Raw genomic sequence first — 26,280 nt, 5'->3', positions numbered from 1 at the left:
TCCCTCTCAATGTATATGTCAATAACTTATCTTAATGGAAATGCAACATTCGTGGAGTTACTAATGCCGAGCTTGACATGGTATTAGAGCTACAAGTCTAAATTTCGTATTTTTAGCTCTGTAACTCCTCTCTCCCTTGAGAGAAAATAAGTCTTGATTCCATACTCTGTCCTTTGTCCCTCTGCCAGAACTTGGAGAGATTAATTATTGGTGCATTGTTTTGCATGCATTGGCTCATGCTCATCTCTTTGTGCATTGCATCTCTGTGAAGTTTCAAAGTCCTGTATTGAAGATTGTGAATAATTGTTGGAATAAACTCCTCTGTTGTACCCTGGTTAGAACGTTGATCGTTTCATTTATTAAGAACCAATCTTTGTTTCTAGTTGATGATTCGTTGGTATGTTAGCAACGATGAGATGCATATGATCGTTTGTTGGTATGTTAGCTATAGTTTCCATGTGTGTTGAACGATGAACAACATATGTCATAAGTGTTGAAAATTGAAAAACATATGTCATATGCATCAAAATCATGTGCATTCGAACTCTATTTTATATGATTGTTATTGATCTCTGCCTTGAAGATTGTGTGTAACTCTTATTATATGTTCTAGTATTGTATTGGTTAAACATTCAGTTTCCATTGAGTTTGTGAAGGTCATATTTACATGTGCTTTGGTCGGTTTCTCTCTATGCATCAGAGCCATGATATATTTTTAGATGGGTATATATTATATATTTGGTGCGTTGATTCATTTATGTGTTACATTAGAGTTGTATTGGTGTTGGATTGGTGTACATATGTGTGCTTGCACAATAAATGTGTTGAAGTCTGTGCACTTATTATACATAGTGTGAGTGTTTATCCTCATTCAAGTTGACCTAGACAAGTGCATCCCAACTTTGGTATGTTCGAATACTTTGAGGTTATGTTGGTAGAATATGTTATTATATTGTTGGAGCATCAAATCCCTTGAAATTCGAGCTAAAGTGGTGAATGCATTATCCTTCCATCTTTAATGAAAATAATTTGTGTATAAAGATAAAGTAGGGTTATTAATCTTGGAGGCATATGTGTGACTAATATACTTTTTCCTCTATTTATTTACTTTGATGTGTTAAAAGTTTGGTGATTCAAAATTGTTGGTAAAGATGCATTCACTCATTTCCATAGTTTGAGTAGTTCTTACTCGTAAAGAGAAATACCATGAATGATCCAAAAAGATAAATCATACCCTCATTTTTAATGAATTGTGGAAAAGATTTTGTAAAGGAGAAGGTGGCAATCCTCCTAAAAAATTCACTTCTGAAAAAGAGCTCTCCATGTGGGAGAACAAGAATAACAAGGCCTATGTCTAGCCTCACACTATTCAAGTATGTCAAAATATTGGCAAAGATCTGCTTCATAAACCCAATACGAGATATGAGATTATCAATTAAGGGAAGCCCATGGAAAATCATGTTGATCCCTCAGGAATGATTACCATGATAGATAGAATCAATGCAAAAATGAGACATTACTTAAACTACCAAAATCCCAAACAATGTAAAGGTGGTGCAGTAGTAGATGAACTGACATATGGAAATGGGATGAAATCATAACTATCATGGTACTTAATTAAGACATTAGTTAATGAGAGATTATTCATAGCCCTTTTTTAAGTTTATAAAAAACATATTTTAGAGGGATTGTTAAGTTATGTGATCTTCTTGGTTTTCAATGGATGTGAAAAGGGATGTAACCTTTGCTAATTTATCATCCCCACCATTGTGTTCTTTGAGGATTTGAAAGAATTTAATTTCTTCAAAATGTAGGATCTCTTATTATATTCTTAAAATGTTTAGATCCATTGTCAATTTCCTATCCTTCCTACATTTTGGAAATGCCTTACAACAACCTCATGAATCTCATAACACCATTAATTTATTAACTTATCGAGAGATTGTGAGTCTTAGGCCCATGAATAAAGCTAGAAATTCAACCTAATTACTGGTGTTATGTCCTAGTCTCCAAGAGACTTAAATTTCTTAGTTCTATATGGTCTATCATGACCCATTTTACTCCTACTACCCCTTAAAGTTGATATGAAATATTTACTTAAATACATTTTTTAGTATTATTAGGTCTATCATGACTCCTTTTACTCCTACTACCCCTTAAAGTTGATATGAAATATTTACTTAAACACCGTTTTAAATATTTTACTTATAGTTGAAATTAAAATATTTTATTTATAATTGATATTGAAATAAGTGTTTTTTTTTTATTAAAACATTTACATTATAAAATAATATTAAGAAGAGACATATAAACATAATGATTTTTTGCTTATCAATTCTCTCTCTCTCTCTCTCTCTATATATATATATATATATATATTTTACAAATTAACATTTTTTTTCCCAATTCAATTCTTATATAAAAACAAGAGCCATGTCACTGTTTTTAGCATAAATGAATATTGTGTATGTAAATTTTAGTTTTCTTAGTTAGAATGATATGTTTACTTATTTAACAAAAAAAACAAAAAACATATCATAATTCCGTAAACAAATAATAATAATAATAATAAAAAAAATATTTGCACTCAAAACCCAAGCTAAGTAATTACCAACTAAGATTCAATTTACTTAATCATAACGTTTTACTTAATCATAACGTAATTTTAATATAAAAATACAGCAAACTTTGAAAAAAAAAAAAAAAAAAAAATTATATAAAACAACACATACAAACTCTAAAACTACTCATCTCTTCAATCAATTATATGTCTGGCTACAGTGTTTACAAAGAAAGGACACCATATCTATGTCCTTAGAAAAACCATTTCAAAATGTGGAAAGTATTGATAAATTCCTTGATCTGTTATATCCACGAACATGTTGTAGATAAAGTCAAACTATTTTTAGATATCATTTATGCTGGACTAAGAGATTTTCTCATCAAACATTTGAAGTAAATGTTATTGGATCACTTTGAATATGACATGAAAATAATTTTCTGGTATGTTCTGGTCAAGATGATGCATACTCACGATTAAAAATAATCATTCACAATTAACTTGCTTGCTCCTACACAGTTCTAAACATTGAATGTGATTCCCACAGTATGTACATGACTAAACTCCACTCAATTATGCGGTAATTTTCTTATGGGTTTCACATCTATCTGCCATAATGTAAAGTGGAAGCTGTAATGGATGCCCCCGTACTGAAGGCAGAGCTGGTAGAAGCTGAGCCATCATGATCAACATTTGAACACGAAGAAGTCGAGTAAGTCTCAAGTCCGGTTGCGGGTGGAAAAACTACATAGATAGCCATAGGCCTAGTAGAAGGAAGCGACATCATCTGTGCATTGGGATTAATAAGAACCTACATCGCTTCCCTGATTGAAGGATGCAGCTGGGGATCTGGGTGTGAGCATCAAACCAGAGTCAAAACAAAATGAGCCTCCTTTACTGAAGTCAGAACACATAGCATGGAACCTGAAATTAATATACAAAACGGGTTTCTTTATCTTAATAACTTTGTTTTGGGAGCATTTAACTATCAGATAGAAGAATCCCATCCTGCTTTTTTACTAAAAAGGTAACACTATTTCTCTAATTTCTCCATTTGCTTCTTGAGTAGTACAAGTCAATGAGATTTCTCCATTTGCAACTTAAATGCATCCTTCAATGCCCAAATCTTAGCATCATCAGAATTCGATCTGCTCTTTTTAATTTCTTGAATTTCGAGCGTATTCAGCTGCAAAATCACGCAAAACTCCTCAAAGTGCCTGGCGCAAACCCTCTTGCCTTGATGCTAACATGGATCCCTGATAAGCCCAGATTTATGTTGGAACCCTAAACTTTGCGAGCTCAAAATTAAGCATACAACTATATAAAGTCCTTTGAAGCAGGTAAACCTAATACATGCTTGCTTCTCATTGATTAGGGCTAAGAGAGTCTAAAAACCTGAGATGCAATGAAAACATGCAGAATTTCGATATTATGAATGAGTATGCAATCTAAATTTTACTTCAACAATATACAAAATGAGCACAAAATGGAACCCAACAGGGAAAGAAGTGGGTATAGACTATGATACATAATAACATACCTCTTTGTAAGACTTCCAAACGAAAGAAGTTCTTCTTTGGTGATCTTCACATTGTCGCTCCATTTTCACATTGTCGCTCCATTTGATATCCCTGCCAGTTGGCCACTTGAGTGGAATCTTTCCCTCCTTGGGATGCATTGATCTCTGAAACCCACAATGCCAATCGTCTTCCTCTCCGTTCGCATACCCAAGAATTCGATTGTAAGACACATTATATTAGGGAATGAAACTTTTCATTCCACTGCTACTGTCAAAAAGGCCTAATTATTGGAAGTAATAATTCCATGTCAAGTGTAGTTGTCATTAGAAGTTATGAGTAGTCATTCTAAAATAGTTGTTTCCAATGTGTGAATTGTAATGGTGGTCAGTTTGTGTGGAAGTCAGTTATGGTGTCTTATATATTTGTACCTATGGTGATCAATAAAAGTATCAAGTGAGATTTGTGTTTTGTGTAATAGGTTTCTGTTCTCTTTTTTATTTTTCTAATATGGTATCAGAGCTTGTTTCGGCTTGATTTCCTTATAGGAAGGCCAGGAAGATGTGAGTCAGCCTTCAGTTTTATTGCTTTGCAAATAAATAAAGATAGAATGTATGAGATCAGATTTATTTAGTGTGAAATTTATGTGTTTTGTATGCTGGTCTAGTTTGTGGATTTGCAAATCTATTCATTCCTTTTGTTTTAAGATTTGGTGTAATGATGTTTTAAGAGTTGTTGTAATGAGATTGGGTACAAGAAATGGAAGAACAATAACAGGAAAAGAAGTGGGTATAGACTATGATACATAATAACATACCTCTTTGTAAGACTTCCAAACGAAAGCAGTTGTTCTTTGGTGATCTTCACATTGTCGCTCCATATGACATCACTAATCTTCTCCATATGACAGCACTAATCTTCACATTGTCGCTCCATTTGATATCCCTGCTAGTTGGCCACTTGAGTGGAATCTTTCCTTCCTTGGGAGGGTGCACCAAGCAATGCTGATGCGTTGATCTCTAAAGCCCACAGTGCCAATCGTCTTCCTCTCTATTCGCATATCCAAGAATTCGAATCTAAGACACATTATAGCAGGGAATGACACTCTTCATTCCACTGCTCCTGTCACAATGGCCTAACCATTGGAAGTAATAATTCCATGTCATGTGTAGTTGTCATTAGAAGTTATGAGTAGTCATTCTAGAAATAGTTGTTTCCAATGTGTGAGTTGTAATGGTGGTCAGTTTGTGTGGAAGTTAGTGATTGGTGTCTTATATATTTGTACCTGTGGTGATCAATAAAAGTATCAAGTGAGATTTGTGTTTTGTGTAATAGCTCTTTGTTCTCTTTTTTATTTCTCTAATATGGTATCAGAGCTTATTTCGACTTGATTTCCTTGTGAGAAAGCCAGGAAGATGTGACTCAGCATTCAGTTTTATTGCTTTGCAAATAGATAAGGATAGGATGTGTGAGATCAGATTTATTTAGTGTGAAATTTATGTGTTTTGTATGCTGGTCTAGTTTGTGGATTTGCAAATCTATTCATTCTTTTTGTTTTAAGATTTGTTGTAATGATGTTTTAAGAGTTGTTGTAATGAGATTGGGTACAAGAAATGGAAGAACAATGTGCAGTAAAAGGGCAGGCATATTTATTTCAGAGACGCCTCAGTTGCCTTCAAAATAAGGGGCCTTGTGTGAATTGGTGCAGATTGGACGAGGATCACATATTTTCTGTCTCTGACTAGATTTCCATAGCGATGGTCAACATTCAGGATCTTCTTGCAAATGGGGTTTGAAGAATGGATGTTAAATGCAACAGATAGTTCCATAGCTAGTAATTGTTTTTAAAGCCACAAGTTTTCTGTGCAAATCGAAATACAGAAGCTTGAAAGTCTGCATGGGGAAAGATCAGTTCGTTGTGTGTTTTGAGCTGTAGTAGCCGCATAGATTAGAGAGCTCGCCGTAAGTTGCAGAGTGTGTTGAAAGTCGTGTCAGTAGTTCGTTGTTGTTGCGTGATCTCCTTACCTGCAGACTGCAATCAGAGCAATCTGCTAACTTGAATGTGGCGCAGTGACACATATGAGTTGAAACGAAACTCGTGTAAAAGAGTCCTGCGTAGTGTGTGCCCAGAGTACTGAACTACTCACAGTTAGCTTGGATGAACATGAATCGACTGCCCTGCAAATCTGTGTTTGGAGTATTTGATCTCAAGAGCAACCAACGTGCAACGCAAAGACCCATCTGCATGTGGGACGAGTCTGGTGCTGGAGAGCCATTGTGAGGACAACAATTGCCCAGTTCTATGCATTTGTTTTTATTGGGATCTGATGAGATCCATTGAAAATCGGAGGCCAGTGTATTGAAATTGCAGGCCTGTAAACTATTAGATTGATTGGTTAATTGTTGCACAATTCATCCTAGTATCTTGCCCTGCGTGCCATCGCCAATATGTTCAGAAGGAAGCAGACATTATAAATATGTTTTTAAGATGTTGTATGTAGCTATTTAAAAATAAATAAAAATTTGTGAGATTTTTATTGGTTATATAAAAAGAGTTGATTATTTTTAAACTGGAAATTTTGGTGTTTGAAATGTCAATCTTTATGTGTTAGTAATTTTGGTTATAAAAAGGGTCAGTGGTTCTTAAACTGGAAGCTCTGGCATGTTAAACCTCAATTCTTTTAAGGTCAAGTTGTTTGATCAACTTTTGAACATATTCTGTATCCAAACTTCCATCCTATCAACTAATGGATAACCAAAAGCAAAATATACAAGAGATGGTGGTTGGTCCATAGGATGGCTTTTATCACAAAAGCCCTGACGAGCCGAGTTGTCAATATTGTTGATCCTGCAAAGTTCATCAATGATGGTGAGAGGCAGTTACATTTTAAATGGAGATCAAGTGACAACTCAAAGATTTGATGATGAAAGAGCAGTGTTTGCCAGATTCCAGAGTCATGTGGGTTTTGATGAAGCCCACTCAGACATATATTTATTTATTGTTGTAACATGTTTTCCATGTAAGCATTAAGGGAGGGTGTTGGAAGTAATGCTTCCATGTCATGTGTAGTTGTCATTAGGAGTTAAGAGGAGTCATTGTAGAAGTAGTTGTTTCCAATGTGTGAGTTGTAATGGTAATCTGTTTGTATAAATCAGTAATTGGCGTCTTATATATTTGTACCTGTGGTGATCAATAAAAGTATCAAGTGGTATTTGTGTTTTGTGTAATAACTCTCTATTCTCTCTTTTATTTTTCTAATACCATCTGCTCCCTAGCCCTGCAAAAGAGACCCAATTGCTCCTTGGCTCGTAGAAAACACAACCCTATATTTGAGAACTATGCAATGACTTGATCCCTTAGCTGCCTGTAACCTATGTAAACATTGGACGAAGGTACTCATGATTGGAAGTTGGAACCCAGAGAATCAACATGAGAACACCGATGAAGAACAAAAAAACCCTCTTGAGAATCGATAGAGAACCATATTTTGAAGAACTTGGTCCAATATTTATTTGCTCCACTAGATCGTTCATTGCCCCCACCGTTTTCAAAGGGCTTGTTGGGGATCTTTTTGCAGAGCAGAGAAATTGAGGACTGGTTTGAGCTCATCCACCAAATTGACTTGCTTTCAGTCGCAGCTTGAGCAAATGAGACCATGAAATGGATCTCGAATGACTTTGAACATGCTACCTCATTGAAGAATCCAAAAACAATACAGTTTAATTCTCAGTGCATATCCACGATGTATGTGTTCAATGATCAATGATTGCTTGCTCACAGTGCGACTTATCTTGTCTTATCTAATTTAATTGTGTTGTAGTCATCCCTACATTAATGGAGCGAGATGCAACGACGAAAGCCCAAGAAGCTCATATAAAACCCAAAATCCATTTTATAAAATTAAAAAAAATCAGCTGTATAGTCGAAACTAGTAGCTCTAACTCAATCTCAATGCGACTTATAGTGATCGTAATAATAATTAATAACAAGTAACAAGGTTGTTTAGTTTAATAAAATATTTTAAGGAGTTGTTTTTAGATTTTTTGGAGTTTCAGGTGTCAAAATCTAGCGAGGAAAATTTTGAAATTTTGAATTGTGTTATTTAAACTAGTTTTTTGACTGTATATATGGATTCAGCACCCTGAAAAACCCCAATGGCACTTCTATTGCGCAGGGGTTATCCATCAAACTTGTGATTTCAAAGAATTCCCGCTGGATTTTATTGAAATTAGCCCTGAAAAACTTCCAAAAAGTCGCACTAAAAACAACTCAATATTTTAATGTCATGATGTGTTGTATGTACTCCAAACAATAATGAAACTATAAAATAAATTATATGAATATTTTTTAACCTTTTTTTTATTAATTTTTTTAATATAATTAAACATTCTTTTTGGTAGATAAAGGTTATATATATATATATATATAAAACCTGAATGGTAACAAGTTAATAATTATTTATTTAATGTTGAATGATGACAATTTTTTTTATATAATGTTTATATTATAATACACGTCATGTCATTAGAGTATAGATTGATATAATGAGAGGTGTACAAATTGTACACATTTTTTTCATATATTTTGCAAATTATTTTTTTTAGATTAAAAAAATAAACCCATAAAAATTGTCTTCAATACTTTACACCAATGAAAAACTTGAATTTTTGAATTTAATATATAATATTATTTTTCAAATCATTTATATTTATTGTACATAGTGATTAGTGATATAGTACATAGTAATTAATAATAGAGTACACAAAAGTCAATTCTTGCAATCATTACACAATAAGAGGGGAAACTTTTCAACCAATCATATTTGAAATAAATAGAGATAAATTTTATTTAAAAATAATAAATTTAATTTCATGGCGTTAAATTTTGTATAGTTTTTAATTTTTTTTAGTCAAAGAAAAACTAATAACAAGTCAATGAAAAATTGAATATGTTATATGCTGCCGAGCGCATAATAATTGAGTCGAGAGGCTCATTCTACAACCCAATATGATGTATATCCTTCCGTCATCAACATTGAATTGAAATAAATAGATAAATAACTATACAAAAAATTTACGCGTAATCTAAGGAGGCAGAGGAGTTGCCCGGAAAGTTATGGAAATTCCGGTCATATTTAGAGAAAATCCGTCAATGATTTTTGTAAATAAAGTTATAATTGTTAAACTTAAAAATTTCAGGTGTCATAGACGTTTTTGATGATAAATCCATTTCCACCATCAAAAACATGATTCAAACACTGCCTCTACAAAAAAATTTGAAATTTTTTTCCCCGGTCACTTTTGGCCGTCTGGGCAATTCTCCCCAGGGCTCCAAAAATTTACACGTGAAAAAAATGGATCCCTCTCTGCCCATGTTAGATCCGTATTTCAAATAGATTTATGCGGGTAATAATAAACTTTAAATAAGTTGTTTTTAATGCGACATTTTGGAAGTTTTTCGAGTGGGTTTTTCTAGTCTAATTTCTCTAAAATCCGGCAAAAATTTATTGGAATCACAAATTTGATGGACAACCTTTGCACAATCTAAATGTCTTAAGGATTTTTGAGGATGTTACATCCATAATTGAGATTTCACCTCAAATTTTTAAACCAAATTCTGGCACTAAAAAATCTAAAAAAATCTCCAAAAACAACTCAGGTTTTAAAAACTTGAGAAACGTGCACCCCGTGGAAAAATTTAATGTAAATAATCTCAATAATGAAAAATTTGAGAAACGTGCACCCCGTGGAGAAAATTTAATGCACTTCCCCGGATTGTTACCTCATTCTTTCTTTTAAGAGATGGAAGCTATACAGTGAGTGGCGAGTGGTGGAGGATGGCCTTATCTACTAAAACAAGTGGATAGAAAACAAGTGGATAGCGGATAGGGTTGTGAGGCCCAGATGTGACCGCCTACACTCTCTTTTCCTGCACGCCTATTTACCTATATCTATGACTCGCCTCATTAAGGGGCAGCAGTATTACATACTTTCTCATTCAATTCAATTTATTTGTGAGCGTTCAGGTCTCGCAAAGAGAATGGCAGTCACAAAATTGTCAGGCCTTCCTACTGTGAGTTCTCCTCTCGTTATCATAAACAGTGCAACAACTCAAGAGAAGAATTGCAGCGGCAAGCTTGAGAAAACAACGAGTGAGCGTCCCCTCCAATGCAAAGTGCGTTACTTGTCAACAGAGAGCTCCTCCTTTGATTTGGGGTCCCTGCAAGATGCAGCAAATGAACTTGAGTTGCTCAAATTCCACGTGTACCCAACAATATAGTGTAGAGCTGCTCAACTTTCATGTATTCTGTAAATGTGACGTCTTTCACAATCTGTTATGCTACTTATTCTATAACTGCCTCTACTTCATCTTTTGTTATGTATATCATATGCCTGCAATCGTTCCTGTTATTTATTCATGTATAGCTGCCTTTCTACCTATTTCTTTTTTCATGTTCGGCTCCTCTGCTCGCTTGTTTGAACGGTCGGCTTAATGACTGTAAAAGCTGCATGCCAACTACCAATTTCGTTTTGTTTTGCGCTCTCATAACATTTTAAATTCAATAATTCTCACCGGTTACCGATTATTCTGATTAAAAAAAAAAACATTTTAAATTCTTGCATTTATCTATCGCATATGCCTCGATGATAAAAAACATAAAGTTGTGTCAGCTAACTCGTTTCTTAAATTTTTACTAACCGATGGTTGTACTTGTGGATGGGTAAATTTGCATCCATAAGCATATAGTTTTTTATAATATCAACTCTGAAATATGCAGTTGTCAACTGGTTAATGGGACAAGTCATAACGCTATGTAATTCACTCTCTTATATGATTTTTTAATTGGAACTTTGGGATTACATAATCATGAAGTTGTCAACTGGCTAATGGGACAAGTCATAACACTATGTTATTTACTCTTTCATATTATTTTTTTATTGGAATTTTGGGAAGACATAATTATGGAATTTATTTTGGGATTTTCTAAGACACAAAAGCTTGGTTTTATTAGTGAGGGTGGTGGATAGAATGGGCTATTTATTAGCATTTGCACCTGATATTGCAAAGGAAACACCTTAAGGCATAAAGTGTGGAAGAATAGGGACATGTGAATGGGCATTGTTGAATGCAAGGGTGGATGATAATGAGTTGCAATTGAAATTGTTAGTTATGTGTATGGTGAATATAGATATTTTGTAAATAATAGTGTGTAGAAGAATAGTGACATGTGAATGGACATTGTTGAAAGCAAGGGTGGATGATATTGAGTTACACTTGAAACTATTAGTTATGTGTGTTTTGAATATGGATAAGTAATAGTAGTGTGTGGAGGAATATCAACATGTGAAAGGACATTCTTGAAAGCAAGGGTGGATGATAATGAGTTATAGTTAATGTCATATAGAGGTTATCCATTATTCTTGTAGCGGTTGTTGTTTATATGAACATGTTTTTGTACATTATTTTTAGTTTTTAGTTTTTAGTTTTTTAGTTTCTTAGTTTTTTTTGTTTTTTTTTGAGATTTTGTTTTTCCATATGTTACATATTTAAGAATGAATTGTCACTTTTAAAGAGGGCACACAAGGTTGCTAGTTGTCACAAAATATTCCACTGACTATAAATATGATTTTATTTGTTGTATAATTTGATTTACCATCGTGAGAGTAAAAATTAAATGTCCTTTTCCTACTACATGGTTATGTCAACTAGGGGTTTCCAAAAATACAAGTGAATGCCATCGAACTCCTCGCTGAAATCAAACTCTCGGTGAAATTTTCGTAAATATAGGGATGCACAAATTCCTTAACTTGCCAAAACTCTATTAAAATGACATTTTTCACTACTAACTTCATATGAGATGTCATGAACTTTCTTTTGGATAAAACCTCGAATGTGTTTTTAATATCCCAATTCATGTTCTGTAACGCTCGCTTTTAAAGGCTTGAAATGCAAATTATGGTTCAAGCCACAACTTTATAAGGAACATATGCACAGAACACGCTTAGGACAACCAATGCAAATTATATCTGCATTATTTAGCAAATCCTGCTTAGCAGAAACACTTGTGACAGCTGTCAAATTGCCAATTTGTCTATCTTCAACTAAACCCCTCTGACAGTACTGAGATTGCCCAAGAAAGAGCAACTAGCATGAAATAAAAAGTTGAAATATCATCGAAAATCTATACCTTTGATTGTATATGATGGCTGAAATGTATCATAAAGATACACTTTTGTCAAAGATAATTAAAAATAATGCTAGAAGGTAGCAACCACAAGCTTAACTGACAACCTCTGCCCACTCATTTCCATTCAAAGCCCATGGCAGCAAGGCCTAAAGTGCCTACCAATAACAAAATTGCTTCGATGAAATAAGTTGGAAAAGACCCCATCCGAGAACATACGATACGAATATTATCTTCCCCTGCCTGTCACAGACCAAAAAAGGCCACATATCATATACAATAAATGTAAATGTGTCAGCTAAGAGACCCAATTACCCAATATTATAGATCAATTCCTAACACAACTCCAAAAAAAGGCCACATATCATATACAGTAGATGTGTTAGCTGAGAGACCCAATTACCCAGTATTACAGATGAAGTCCTAACACAACTCCATTGTTCTACGAGCTGGGTAGAACGGGAATGGTCACTGCACCAAACCCCTTTTTGTTGAGTACAATATATCCATTATAGTAAGTTTTAGATTCAATTTAAAACATGTTAATTAAATTTTAATATGAAATTTTGATGGTTATGAAGATGAATCATTAATAATATGATTCCTTTCTAAAAAATTGTTTATAATTTTGTTAATATAAAAAAGAAAAATTAATATAATAAATTGAATTAAATTGTTTTATTATTATTATTTTAATTTAATGTTTCATTATGCATACTAAATCTTTTTTTCATATAAAACTAAATTTTAAATGTTTACTCATTTACAAATACTACAACACATACCCCTTTTTCGTATTGATGTTTATGAGTAGTAGGACAAAACTTGCCAAATGCTTTAATTTCTTTTCCAAAATTTTAGAGATGCCTATTTGTCATAGATTATCCTTCTAATATTCTCACCAGTGAAGGTAACAAGTTTTTTCAAGTCCCAAAAGTCAATAAAAACAACATATTATCAATACAACAATGCAAAGGTTTCTATCTTCCTATATTTTACATCACAACTGAGCATCAAGGGCTGGCACTTCCAAAGGAGCGTGATCAATTCTTCTTAAAATTTGCCACAACCAAAACAACACCATCAAGACCAGTAACAATATAAGTAAGAAAAATAAAATATCTAACCATATATATGCTATTATTCTCCGCTGGTAATCCATAAGTGGTGAAGTTTCAAGAGCTGATGTAGATTCAAGCAGCAAGCTAGCCAATGTTGTCAATTTGCTGTAAAACATTTGGTAGACAAACTTTGAATCTCAAATTAACCAAACAATGAGTAGGATAAAATAGCTCTAATTATCTCCATATAGCCCAACTCACATATCCACTATCAAAACTGAAGTAAATTGAAAACGCTCTCAAAACTTTTACCTCTTCCAAAACATAATTTAAAAACACATTGTGACATCTTGTCCATCTTTTACCTATCTAATGATAACCTAAAAATCACAGAACTTTGGTAATCTTCTACTACAATGCCAAGATTTCAAATCATGATTCATACGTATGGTCTATATAGACTCAAAGGTCATGCATGCTCATTAGTCTCCACCCTAGATTGATGAGCAACATGTCTGCTAAATAAAAGCATAGATAATCTACCATAAATTTAAAAATGAATGCATATTTAAAACATGGTAAATTCTTACAATTTTCATTATATATTGAATATCAGTACATTATGATATGAAATAAGGCAACATTTTTCATCCCTGTGGTGGAAAATAAGGACTGAACTCAATGAAAGTATCTATGGAGTTTGCAGGTTGAACAAAATGAAGGAAAAATTAACCCTATGTAAAGAAACGTTTGTATCCTTGTAACTGCTTGAATCATTTATCTAAGCCCCTCTAGAAGTATTTTCATCGTTGGCAAACAAAATTGTTATCTGCATCAACATCTCAGACTCTGTGTCATGGGTTCTCTTTGTTGTGTGGAATCTATGTCCTAAGATATATATATTCTTGTATCCTGCACCGCAAATTTTAAGAGAAAGCTTACCTTGATTCATGAAATGGATTTATCAATTGAGTTAGAAAACAGTTCCAAGTATACTATATGATAAAATGAGACACATATCATCATGTGAATAATCAATACATGTTATACATAAGACTACACCTCCAAGCATCACCCATCCTTATTAGTGATATTCATGAAAGTAATAGTATATATAATATGGGTTGAATGCCTTGAATGCTCCATGATAATATTTCACAATATTATACTATCCTATCATGATGTTGGTCACGAACCAGGCAATCATTATGGGTGAGAACATGAAGCTAACTTTACTTGTACTGAGTTTTTGAAAAAGGAACAATAGTAATAGGATAAAAAAATGACACGAGTACAACAACGCCTGCATGAGTTAACATACGAAAACATAAATTATGTCAGGAAGTGGGATACCATAATTCACATTATACACACAGATGATATCATGTTTATGATAGGGAGCTGCATCCCTCCAAATAAACTAACCCATACTGGAAAACTTGATTACATCCCAATATACTCATGGAAGCCAAGCTAATAGTGTCTACATCGCATTCTTGTATCATCTTACCTTGGCTCATGTTACTGTTCCTTGATTGAATTCCTTGCACAACTGACAACACTACAGGATTAAAAAAGGCATCATAATTTGGAACAAAATAAACATGTGTGATGGAGCATTGAGTTGAGGTGCCAAGCTGATACCAGTTTGACATGAAAGAATTTTTTGAGATTCATTTATGGGAAGACCTGATATTTCAATAGTCAGCGCTCCAACCAATCACCATACAAGTGCCCATCATAACAAAAAAAAAAAAAAAAAATTAGAGTCGTTGCACTCTTCTCAAGCAATTCCTTTGTCTTCGAGTTGATAGCCTTTCCACCATTTTGTGTACTGAAAAACTTCAATCTAGTATCTGATGCAAGGCACGTGAATTGCTTGCCAGTGCTTTTTTCAAGGTTGACAACCCCTGTATTCTTTGCCAATTCAAGCTATTGCAATTCCTCATCTACACAGTAGTTACTTTCTGCCACTGTATTTCTACTTGCATAACTTCTGTCATGTGAGGAGGAATGAGTTCCTCTAAGCTTGAGATAATATTTTATGCTTTCAACAACCTGGTTGATAAATTCAAATCCTTCCATGTTTGGGGCATCTTTGTAACCATATTGGGCTATGCATTTATATACACCCTTTGGCTCTAGTTTTCCAACCATAAATATCTCTGACAAAAGCATTGTCTTGACTGGAACCCTTCTTATGGTGACAATGACAAGAACTTCAAGCAGAGACCCCACATTCTTTACATAATGCTCAATAATCGGTGGTAAGTCGGAAATAAGGTCACTGCAGAAGAAACAAATTCCTAGTGCACGTGAATTCACCCTGGCAAGCAATCCATTCAAACCTTCTATGCTGAGTTTTCTCCATGCTAAATATTTATACTTTCATGAAATAGTTGTTATGAAATATCTATCTAGAAAAATTGGGCACGTCTAAAGATTGTAGAAGGTTCTGAAGTGTAATGGTTCAGATCTAAGCATAGGGTTAGGGTCTAGCAGCCAGATAACCAAACGTTAGACTTCAGAGGAAAACCAGGTCAGGCATTTGAAATCCCCCTTCAAATCTTCTTATACATCACTATCAGATTCGCATCTGGAAAGGCAGGTAGCCCGCCAGGAGCACGAACTCTACAGGACTAGATGTTGGCCTTGGTTGCGTCGTATCCCTTCTTGGTAATCACCTGCGGTGAAACGTATGACAACACACCGTACGCTGTGTGGAGAAGGTCGTCCTGTATGAACTGCTCCCACAACGCACTGAGGCTAAAGTCGGTGACCTTCATATCACCATTTTCGTCTAAAAACTGGTTCTCCGACTTCCGATGATATGAACCCCAGCTGTGGCAGAAATCGACTGCGCTAATCAACTGCTGAAAATAGTTTTTGCTTCCTCTTCCTTCAGTTTTCCCTTCTCGACAACCGGACTGAAGAGCTGGCTGCCTGAGTTCGCAGACAGGTCTTTACCTATGCGAATCGAATACCTACCTACCTGCAACAATTCGTAACTACTTTTTTGTGATCGAACGGTTCAGCCTTTCTCAATCGTCTAACATATAATCTAACGGTATCTAAGGGTGATAGGTAGACAATAAGGGGAGTTGATTTCAGAGGGAAACGCCTTACGGCGTAAAAATTAATATGTCTCATTTGAAAATATGAATAAATTTAATAATAAAAAAATTCAATATAAGTTATAAATATTTTTTTTTAATATGTAACATTAAGTAAAATTAGGATTTATTTAGAATATGTTAATAACAAAAAAAACCATAAAGTAGACAACATCCATAACTAAAATATTTTAATTGTTATTTTAAGTAAAATATTTTAATTTCATATATGTATATTTATATGGTTTCAAAAAATGTTGTGGTTGGAAAGTTTAAAGCAATTTTACTATTTTTCATTTTCATCCTTTTGCATAGATAGTTTTGATTAATTTTACCTAAAATACAACAAATAATTGTTAAAATGTATTCTCTACAATCTAAATGTTCAAATGAAGTTTTCAAGTTGTTGAATCTATTTATGCATTCAAAAATAAAACTATATATATATATATATATACACACACTTATGCTCTTAAACCACATTTATTATTAAGATCAATTTTATAAAATTACCTAATTCAATTTCGAATTCTAACTTAATTAAGTAAACTAGTATAAAAAAAATTGTCATATGAAATGAAATACATCCACTATATAATACAATTAAAATATATTTCAACAAATATTTTTATTTTTTTAATTAAATTTTAAAATATCCTTACAACTTAATTTATATTACATTTAACAATACTTAAATCTAAAATGGAAGAAAATTTTTTAATTAAATTTTAAAATATTCTTGCAATTTAGTCTCTATTACATTTAAACATAAATCTAAAACGAAAGAAAATTGAAAATAGATTTTATAAAATTACCTATTTCAATTTAAATTCTAACTTAATTAAGTAAAAATACTATAAAAAATTATGATATAAAATAAAATACATCAACTTCATAATACAATTGAAATATATTTGAACCATTAGTTTTAATTTTTTAATTAAATTTTAAAATATTCTTGCAATTTAATTTCTATTACATTTAAAAATATTTAAATCCAAAATCCAAGAGAGTTGAATATTTGTTTGTTTATGTCACTGACAAAACCACTATAATCGTTGACGGAACGGAGATTATGGCAGCGCCTAACCAGCCATATATCAAGTATTAAATGCACCCGGAGATGCACGCGAGATAGCCCGTTAAAACACAAAATGCCTTTTTTTATTTAGTGACGAGTTTTCAAATTCGTGTGTTAACGGATTATCTCGTGTGCATCTCCAGGTGCATTTAATACTTGATATATGGCTGGTTAGGCGCTGCCCGGAGATTATCCTACTGACACAACCATGTGCCCTTACGTTTGGCATTTCAAGGGATTATTAAGGATCGCAATAAGCACATCTGACATCGAAGGGATTATTCGAAGAACAAGTAACCGTTACTCTAATATTTTAAATAAAATTCGAGAATATCTTAAAAATTCAAGATGTTATTATTTTTAAATATTTTTAAAATTTAATATTCTATTACATTTAAAGATTTTAAAATATTAAAATCCTCTACATTTCAAGATAAATGATATTAAAGAAATTGGTTGCCTATACAACACGAAAATCTTAGTGATACTAAAATCTGTTGGGTAAAGATGAGATTAAGGACTTAACAGCGTTTGAAGGAATGAATGTCTATGTAAAGAATTAGCATGAAGACACAAGATCGTTGAATGCATTTCTCATTTTCCTAGTATTTCTCATGCTGATTGAGGATGAACAACATCAGCTGATCGAGTGTTGAGTATGGATTTAGTTGTTTGACAGTGTTATGGGACATTTTTGTGGGAATTTATGTAAATAGTTGATATCACATAGTTTTGTAACCTTAATTAAAAATTCTATCAATTTTATTAAAATATCTTAAACATGTTTTATAATTTTAATTAAAAATTCTATTAATTTTTTTAAAATACCTCAATTCTGTTTGTGATTCATTATCAGTAAAATTACTGTGAAGGTTTGAGAGTTTTTGAACGCCAAAAATAGGCACCATTGAATTTTATTTGAATCATGATTAGTTACCATGAAAAATTATCTGTGCAATAATTTGTATGTTAAGGTTTTCCAGTATGTTGACAGCAAGAATATATTTAATTTAATTTGTATGTTAGGGTTTTCCATTATGTTAAAAACAAGAATATATTTAATACCACTATTCATGTAACAATTCTTATGTTATGAGCTCGGAAATCATTAAATGTTTGATACTATTCGCTGTCATATTTGCAACAATTGGGAAATGGGCGTCTTGATGATAGGTACCTTTTTAATAAGTATTTGTGATCAATATAATTTATTTATTTAGTTATTTTATTTTTTATTTTTTATCTTTTTTCTGAAAAATTAATTTTTTCCTGAAACCATGTACCAGTCATCTAGAAATTTAAATTTAGAGAATTTGATATACAACCAATGTATAATATTATTCTTTTTCCAACTTATTAATATTTCTCTACTCTCATCTTTGGCAACTTTGGCAAAGACACCATTTTCAACTTTGACAAAGACACCATGGCCAGGGAAATCCATTTTCTGCAAACAGCCCTGCACATCGCTAAACTATGCTCTAATATGAGGAATTGAAGTGCAAATTAGATGGGTAGTCAACCATATATAAAATTTCATACAAATATTAACCCTTAAAATTTCCATATTTATAAAATTTGAGAATTATCACATTTTAGTATATTTTTATATTTCTGTATTTAAAAAAAAAAATTAACTCAAATTATTTTCTATTGATATTAATGTCATATTTGATTTAATTTAATATTTTTTAAATATTATTTTGAATATTTCAGAAACGTTTGAACGAGGAAGTAAAAACCCTACTTAAAAAAAAATTAAATACAATACTTTTAACCTGTTTTACCATAGTCCGATTTGCGTACATACAAATAGAATATTATAATCCTAAGACATTATTATTACCATAGTCCCTAACCGATTTATTCATAGAATGTGACCTTAGCATACATTAAACATTAATGCGTTGTTCTCATTTTCTTTGGGAAACACGCAACTTTTATTCTCCTTATACGGTGTATCCTTGGTATTCAATTCGCCTTTAAGACATGGATTTGTTTTCTTCGAGCTGGAGGCCCACACGGCTTGAATATGGGCTTCCATCTGTGACCCAAGCTGCCATCTTCACGTGGCACACCATGCTGGTTGCAGAGTCTACTTATGCTGGTGGTCTCACTCAGTACATGGCCTGAACAGGTTGTCCGACGCTTGGAGTTCCCGCCCAGATCGACAGTGCAAAGATCATCCCACGATCTAATGGTGGGGCTCGGTTCAGGGTTTACCTCTTCATCGTTTGGCAAAGGGTTTGACCTCATTTCGCTTGGACAACTCTTCCACGGAGCTCGCTCTGGTTCAGATCTTCCTACAGTTTTCAGGTAAGAGGGTTCGTTGTTCCAAGCGTCATGTTAATGCTCTGTTTAGAGGCTATAATTTGCTCATGTTTTTTCCCATTTCTGACAGACCAGTGCTTAAACTATTTCTCTTCTTGGTTTCATACCTTCACAGGTTGTTCTGCTAGCTGTTGGTTACTTCGGGAGAGGGATGCGACCTCGGCCTTATCCGGGTAAGCTCTTGTTCTAAAGAGGTGATTGCCTCATAGTTGAGGTTCTTGGTTCGGGCCTGAAACCTACGAGACTCTCGTGGTTGCTTATTTTGAAAGCTTCCCACATACTGGGCAGCCTAGGGTTTTGGGTTTTAGCTCCATATGTTTCTTTTTCTTTACTGCATGCTCCAGAAGTGGCGGAACCTCCGGTCCATCTAACACTGGTTAAGTTTAATACCTCATGTAATATATATTGGTAGAGTCTGTAATTGTAATATTTAATAGTAGAGTTCGCATAAGTATTTAATTTGACTGTAAATCAAACTCAATCTGGTGCGATTTTGGCAATGCATGCTCGCCCAGGTTCTCTTTTTTCGGATTACAGAGTTTATAAATATATTCAGCTGTGTTGTTACTCCAAATTTGTCTCGTGTTGGACTATTCCTATGTTTTTCTGCTTCTCTAGCCTTAAGCAATTGTGTTTCTCGTGTGATTCAATAATTCGTGCATTTAGTGGTGTCCACGCTTTCCCCTCTGCGGATGTTTTTATTTAGGTTCCGGGAGAAATCCCTTGGCTTCTCTTTCTTCCACGCATGTCTGCATGGTCGACATATCCAAACTGTTAAAGTAATTTCCGGCAAGGTGCGGGGTTTAAGGTTTCCTCCGAAAGGGGTTTCCCTCTATTACCATGTTTTTGAAAAGTCTTCGTTCTCGGCTCAAGCCCTCCAGAAGAAATAAGCGAGGGATTGTTACCCTTTGTAAGTTCTGGTTTGTCAGGGAAATTATAGGTTAGAGGTCATCTCCAGGAACCAATTCGGATTCCTTCGGGGTTCCAGATTCCGGAGGACCACGGCTGAACCGGGGTTAAAATTGTCTGCTAAAGCTTTTCTCGCTACAACGCTTACATGCAAACATAGTTCTATTTGAATCTGAGTATTGTTCCTCTTTTCTTGATTAGCAAGACTATTTGCTCAATGAGAAAAATTTCAAGGGTTTGCTATATATTACTGACAATGTTTTTCTTCCATTCTTCTATATGATAATTTCCTTCTATCGACTTGTTTTTCCATCGTTACGTTTTTTTTTTTTTGGTTGTGTTTTGTTGTCTCGTTGTTTGGTTTCTGTAATTATTATTATTATTATGAAATCAATGTTTTCTATCTCTAAATAATCCTCTTGTTCTATTTTTAAATGGTTAGCAGCTGTAACTTATGTCAAGAGATTTCTCGTTATTTACACAGTCAATTATAAATGTTATTTAACCATAGATTCTGATAAAGGTTTCACCTTAGACAATATAAATGCTATTTAGCACAAATAAAGTCTAGGATAGAGAGACAACGAGGCACCATACTTATCCCGTTTACAGCAGTCTTGATAATCTTGAAATCTCCTAGACTCAGGGTCGCGTATTCAATCTGATTAGGGCTGCGTATTCAATCTGCTTAATGCTCGTTTCTACGCCCATATATCCCTTTATTAGTGTAACGTTGTCCTTAATATAGACAACTGTTGCTAAAAAGTACATCATGTCCACAATAGTGTACCATATTACAAGGAAAATATTGTAGACGGTCATGATCAAAGGCTGCACATTCAATATTCTCAGGCTTTCATCGTTAATCAGCCTTGTGTTAGATTTTGGAGTTTTGCGTGGGATTGTGGGAAGGGATTGAGGATCAGTGGCCTTTCTGGTACAGGCCAAGAAAAGTGACATGAGAGAGATTCCATACCCTAGAGAATGATGTATTCTAAAGATGACGTTGGACTCTGCATCCTCCATTCTAACACGCAGAAAATGAAACTGCCAAAGCAGCCTGGAGGGATCCAGGGGAGGGGTTGTCGCCAAATTAGCTACATATTTCTTCACAAAATCCAGACTGCAATTGTCGACCAGCTCGATAAACGGGACTATAACATGATCAGCATTATTGACATGGACAGGAAACCATTTCAAAACCCCGCTTTCGTCTTCCTTCTGCAATCATATAAATAATTAGTTACATGTTAGCCTAAAGAAAATACTAGACACAGCGTGCATGTAAGACATATATAACAAGTAAAAGAATTGAATGAATTCATATTGAAGATGAGAGGACCAACCACAATGCTGAATGGAAGGCGCAAAGCATTTAGTTTAAAAAAGAAGTCTGCTAGTCGTTACAAGTAACCAATGCATACCACTCCGTAACCAATTTGTAACTATTTCCAACGAATTTGTAATTGTTTTGATCAGATGATTGAAGTTTTTGTAATAGTCTAACGTCTAATCGTATGGTGTCCAAGGATGACAGGTAGGCAAAAAGGGGAATGGATTTCAGAGGGAACGCCTTATGGCGTAAATATTAGTTAACATCAAGATATCTCATTTTCCAGATATAATTGGACAACTCTTTGGAAGAATATGGGTTTCAGGTTGTAATACAATTCAATGCATTATTCAAAGACAGATGGTAAGATAGAAATATTTAATCAAAGTTTAGGAAACTTGTTGACTTGTTGAGAATTTTGGTTGATGACAAACCAAGATAGTGGGATTTGGTTGTAGCTCAAGCTAAATTCACTTACAACAATTCAACTAATAGATCCATTGGAAAGATAATCCTTGTTAATGGCTCTCTTTCCTTTGGGTTTAAATTATCTCGAGGATTACAACATGGTGATTTTCTATTCCCTTTTTGTTTATATTGGCTATGGAAGGCCTTGGTCGTTTTTTCTCACGCTCTTGTTCACAAGGTTCTATCAAAAGATTATGGTTGTTTCGTGATGAACTTCCGCTCACACATCAACAATTTGTTGATCAAATTTGTTTGTTTGATTGGTCTGCCCACTCTCCAGGAAGCTAAAGGAATTCAAATGATCTTGAAAATTTTTATGGCAGCCTTAGGCACTTTTATTCATAAGGAGAAAACCATATTTTTTTCTTTAATTGTTAGGAATCTATTCAGTGCCATCTAACTCATGTTTTGGAATTTCCCAGAGTCCATCTCCCCTATAAATATTTGGGTGTTCCATTGGTGTTATATCCTAAACATATTTTATGATGGCGAGATCTCTTGACAAAATTATTTTCCCAGGTAAAAAACTAGACTTTCTGAGCTCTAAAATTTGCAAGTTGGTTGATTCTTACTTAGTATGTTGCAAGATCAGAACATTGTGGTGTGATTTTCTATGGAGAGGTTCCAAAAAGGCCAAGTGTTGGTCATTAGTAGGATGGGAGAAACTTGCAAAAACCAAATCATCTCGAGGATTAGGTTTACGTGACCCTGAACACATGAGCACTATGGGTGAAAGGTAGAAATGAATTGTGGAAACAAATATCATTGCATAAATATGCTCCTTTAGCGACATAAGAGGAGAGGCTATGTTATGACTCGAGAGTAAGTGGTTCCAATTTATGGAGGTGGGCACATGATAACAAAGCAATGGTGCGACAACATGCTTTTTGGGAAATCAAGGCACGGGATTTAGCTAGGTTTTGGGACGATGCATGGCAACATTGAATGAAAATAAAACTCTTCATGCCCTCAACCATTTTACATTAAATTTGGGCACGATTAGGGTATCATACTTTTGGAAGCCTTTGGAGGGTTCTTTTGAGGATCCTTTGTTTTGGAGGACTTGGAAGAATAAGGATGATTAGCCCGCATCCTCACAGAATCTTCCATGGGAAGCTTTACAATATGATATACAAGGCATGATGATCAAGTGCTCCAACAACTGTGATATTCTGAGATGCGGCAGGCTTTCGAGTGGTTCCTTTTCCTTAAAGCAAACATACTCTATTTCTGCGGGTCATTTAAATATGGGAAAGGAGAAAATTTGGAGTTGGAGTTAGTCTAGAATATGGTGGCAGGAAATCTCAACTTTCCTTAGGTTAATTTTCTGATGTAGACTTCTCACTTGGGATAGAATCTAAAAGCAAGGTTATGAAGGACCATCTATATGTTTTTTTTGTCTTCAAGTTGAGGAAAATTGTGGACCACCTACTCCTTTCATGTGTATTTGTGTTGGAGGTATGGGATATTACTATCAACCTTTTTGCTATTGCTTGACCAACTCTTGAGTGATGTTCTTGAATATCTCAAGGAAGTAAAAGAGATATTGAAGGATAATAAAGAGAAATATGATGACTTCATTGAGGTCATGAAAGCTTTCAAAGCTCGAAGACTTGATACGATTGATGTTATAGCTCAAGTAAGAAATTTATTTAAAGGCCATAATTCCTTATTTTGGGTTTTAATATCTTTCTACCTAAAGGTTATGAAATTACATTTCCTTCCGAGCAACAACAGGTTGAGTTTCACGAAGCAGTCAATTATGTTAATAAGATCAAGACAAGGTTTCAAAGTGATGAACAAGTATACCAAGACTTTTTGTATATACTAAACATGTATAAAGTAGGGAGCAAATCAATAGATGAAGTATACCAAGAGGTGGAAACACTATTTTATGATCATCAAGATTTATTAGAAGAATTTAAGTTTTTTCTACCAAACACTATTTTATGATCATCAAGATTTACTAGAAGAATTTATACTTTTTCTACTAGATGAGACAGCTCCAACTCCCATTTCCAATCTCTATGTTGATTTGGATAAGTGGCCAAGTATCAAATTTAAGAATTCTATCATCAACAGATCTTGGAGTTTTGTGATTGGTTTTATATTGTGGAGTTTATGGAAGGAGGGTTTTTAAACAAAATAAATGAACTTCTCAGCTAATTAAAGGTTTAATTTTCTCCAATTTAAGGAAACGATTCTAATTTCTCACAAAAGCTCCAATTTTGCAAAACTTTAAAGTGGACAAAGAAATGATCCCTTCTCCTTTGAAGTTGATCAATATAGCCTTTTAGTTGTAAATTTTTCTTATCCTCCCCCTCCTAGTAATTTTATCAAATTGAACTTTGATGGCGCCTCAAAGGGTAACCTTGGTAATGTATGGTTTGGATGCATTTTTCGTGATGAGAATTATGTTCCCATAAGATATTTTCCATTGGATTGTGGTTTTGCAAGTAATAACTTGGAAAAATTCTTGGCATTAGTGAAAGGCCTTCAAATAGCCATTTCAAAGGGATTGAAATCATTACAAGTATATGGTGATTCTCTTCTTGCTATACAATGTGTCCAAAAATTCTTACAGGTCCAGCCCGCTTCTAAGATTGTATAGAGTTGGAGACTAGAGGGGGTGGCATCTAACATCTATTTTTTGTTGAGTAGATTGGAGTATGTGATTGTGCAACATACGAGAAGAGTAGGGAAAAACCATGGATTTTATGGCTAATATGGGATGTCAAATAAAGGATTTGAATTTGGATGAGTCCTGACCTCTTCAGAATTGGGTTGGTGGAATAAAAAGTTTGAATACTTTGGTTGACATGGATAAAGCATCGTTCGATGGAGTTTCCATCACGGGGGCCTGAGCCAGGAAAATAATGTTTGCGGAGAAGTGTGTCGGGACTACACCTGTCAGTTCCTCGTTATGGTGTTTCATGAAGTTTATTTGTAGACTTGGGGTAATAGCCTCACGTCCCCTCATTATAAATGCATGGGGGTTTATTCAGGGTGGTGCAGGTATGTGGTTATACATGGTGGTGGTAAAGTGTTATCTTCACCCTATTTCTCCTATCGTTTTGATGTAGTAAGATTTTCTCACTTGGGAGGGTTTGTTTGCTACTTTGGAAAGGTTGGTCGTGGTTTTCACCTTGGTGAACAATAAACACCTTTTCTCGTGGTTTTATTAATGCTCATGAGTGATCTAGGTCAATGTTCTTCATTTTATCTTTTCATAGCACAATGCATGATTCGATCTTCGAATTGGTCCAGTCCAGCCCCCAAGATATCGATTTTGCAGGTATTTCATATCCCTGCCCAGGATTGGTTTGTGGATGTTGGTACCCTAGTAATTTATTTGTGTGGTTGTAGGAAGAGAAGTTTATCTTTCAGTTTGGAGGCACAATTTGTGTTATGGGTGCCCTATCACTACTTTCTTTATACTATAGTGTTAAATCCTACTTTGGGTAACTGGGGTCTTAGTAAAATAAGTTGTGAACTCCATCTATTTCTTTTCAATTGGGATTGTTTTGGTCAAATTAGTTCTTTTCTAGAACTAGAGGTGTGATTTCAAACACATTTTGAAGGTGTCAAGTGTCAATGTGGTACCTTACAAATGGGGTTTTCTAAGTTTTGTGTCCTTAGCTTGTAGGGAATTACAATTTTCTATTGCATTTGGGTCTCGGGTGTGGAGTTTTGGGGATGATTTAATTGTGTTCTAGTTGAG

General features: G+C 34.1%; 1 protein-coding gene across 1 annotated transcript; it reads right to left on the bottom strand.

The window, feature by feature from the left end:
• Positions 1–21,400: 21,400 nt before the first annotated feature.
• LOC149154070 (wax ester synthase/diacylglycerol acyltransferase 5-like) lies at positions 21,401–25,539 on the bottom strand. Its single transcript, XM_089444034.1, has 2 exons — positions 25,369–25,539; positions 21,401–21,979 (listed from the first exon to the last, which is right to left on the bottom strand). Exons 1-2 carry the CDS (start codon positions 25,537–25,539, stop codon positions 21,401–21,403), a joined length of 750 nt encoding a protein of 249 aa, XP_089300160.1.
• Between the last annotated feature and the right edge of the window lie 741 nt (positions 25,540–26,280).

Source organism: Pinus tabuliformis, chromosome 9, assembly GCF_031772625.1.
Source record: "Pinus tabuliformis cultivar Carrire ecotype Pingquan chromosome 9, CPIR1, whole genome shotgun sequence".
Lineage (NCBI taxonomy): Eukaryota > Viridiplantae > Streptophyta > Pinopsida > Pinales > Pinaceae > Pinus > Pinus tabuliformis.
This window is presented reverse-complemented; position numbering and strand designations above follow the sequence as displayed.

Excerpts from the sequence above, each read along its gene's own strand:
- LOC149154070 (XM_089444034.1), bottom strand. The coding sequence starts at position 25,539 with ATGAGGGGACGTGAGGCTATTACCCCAAGTCTACAAATAAACTTCATG. Across the intron at positions 21,980-25,368 it reads CTTTATCCATGTCAACCAAA|AAGGAAGACGAAAGCGGGGT; the intron begins GTATTCAAACTT and ends ATATGATTGCAG.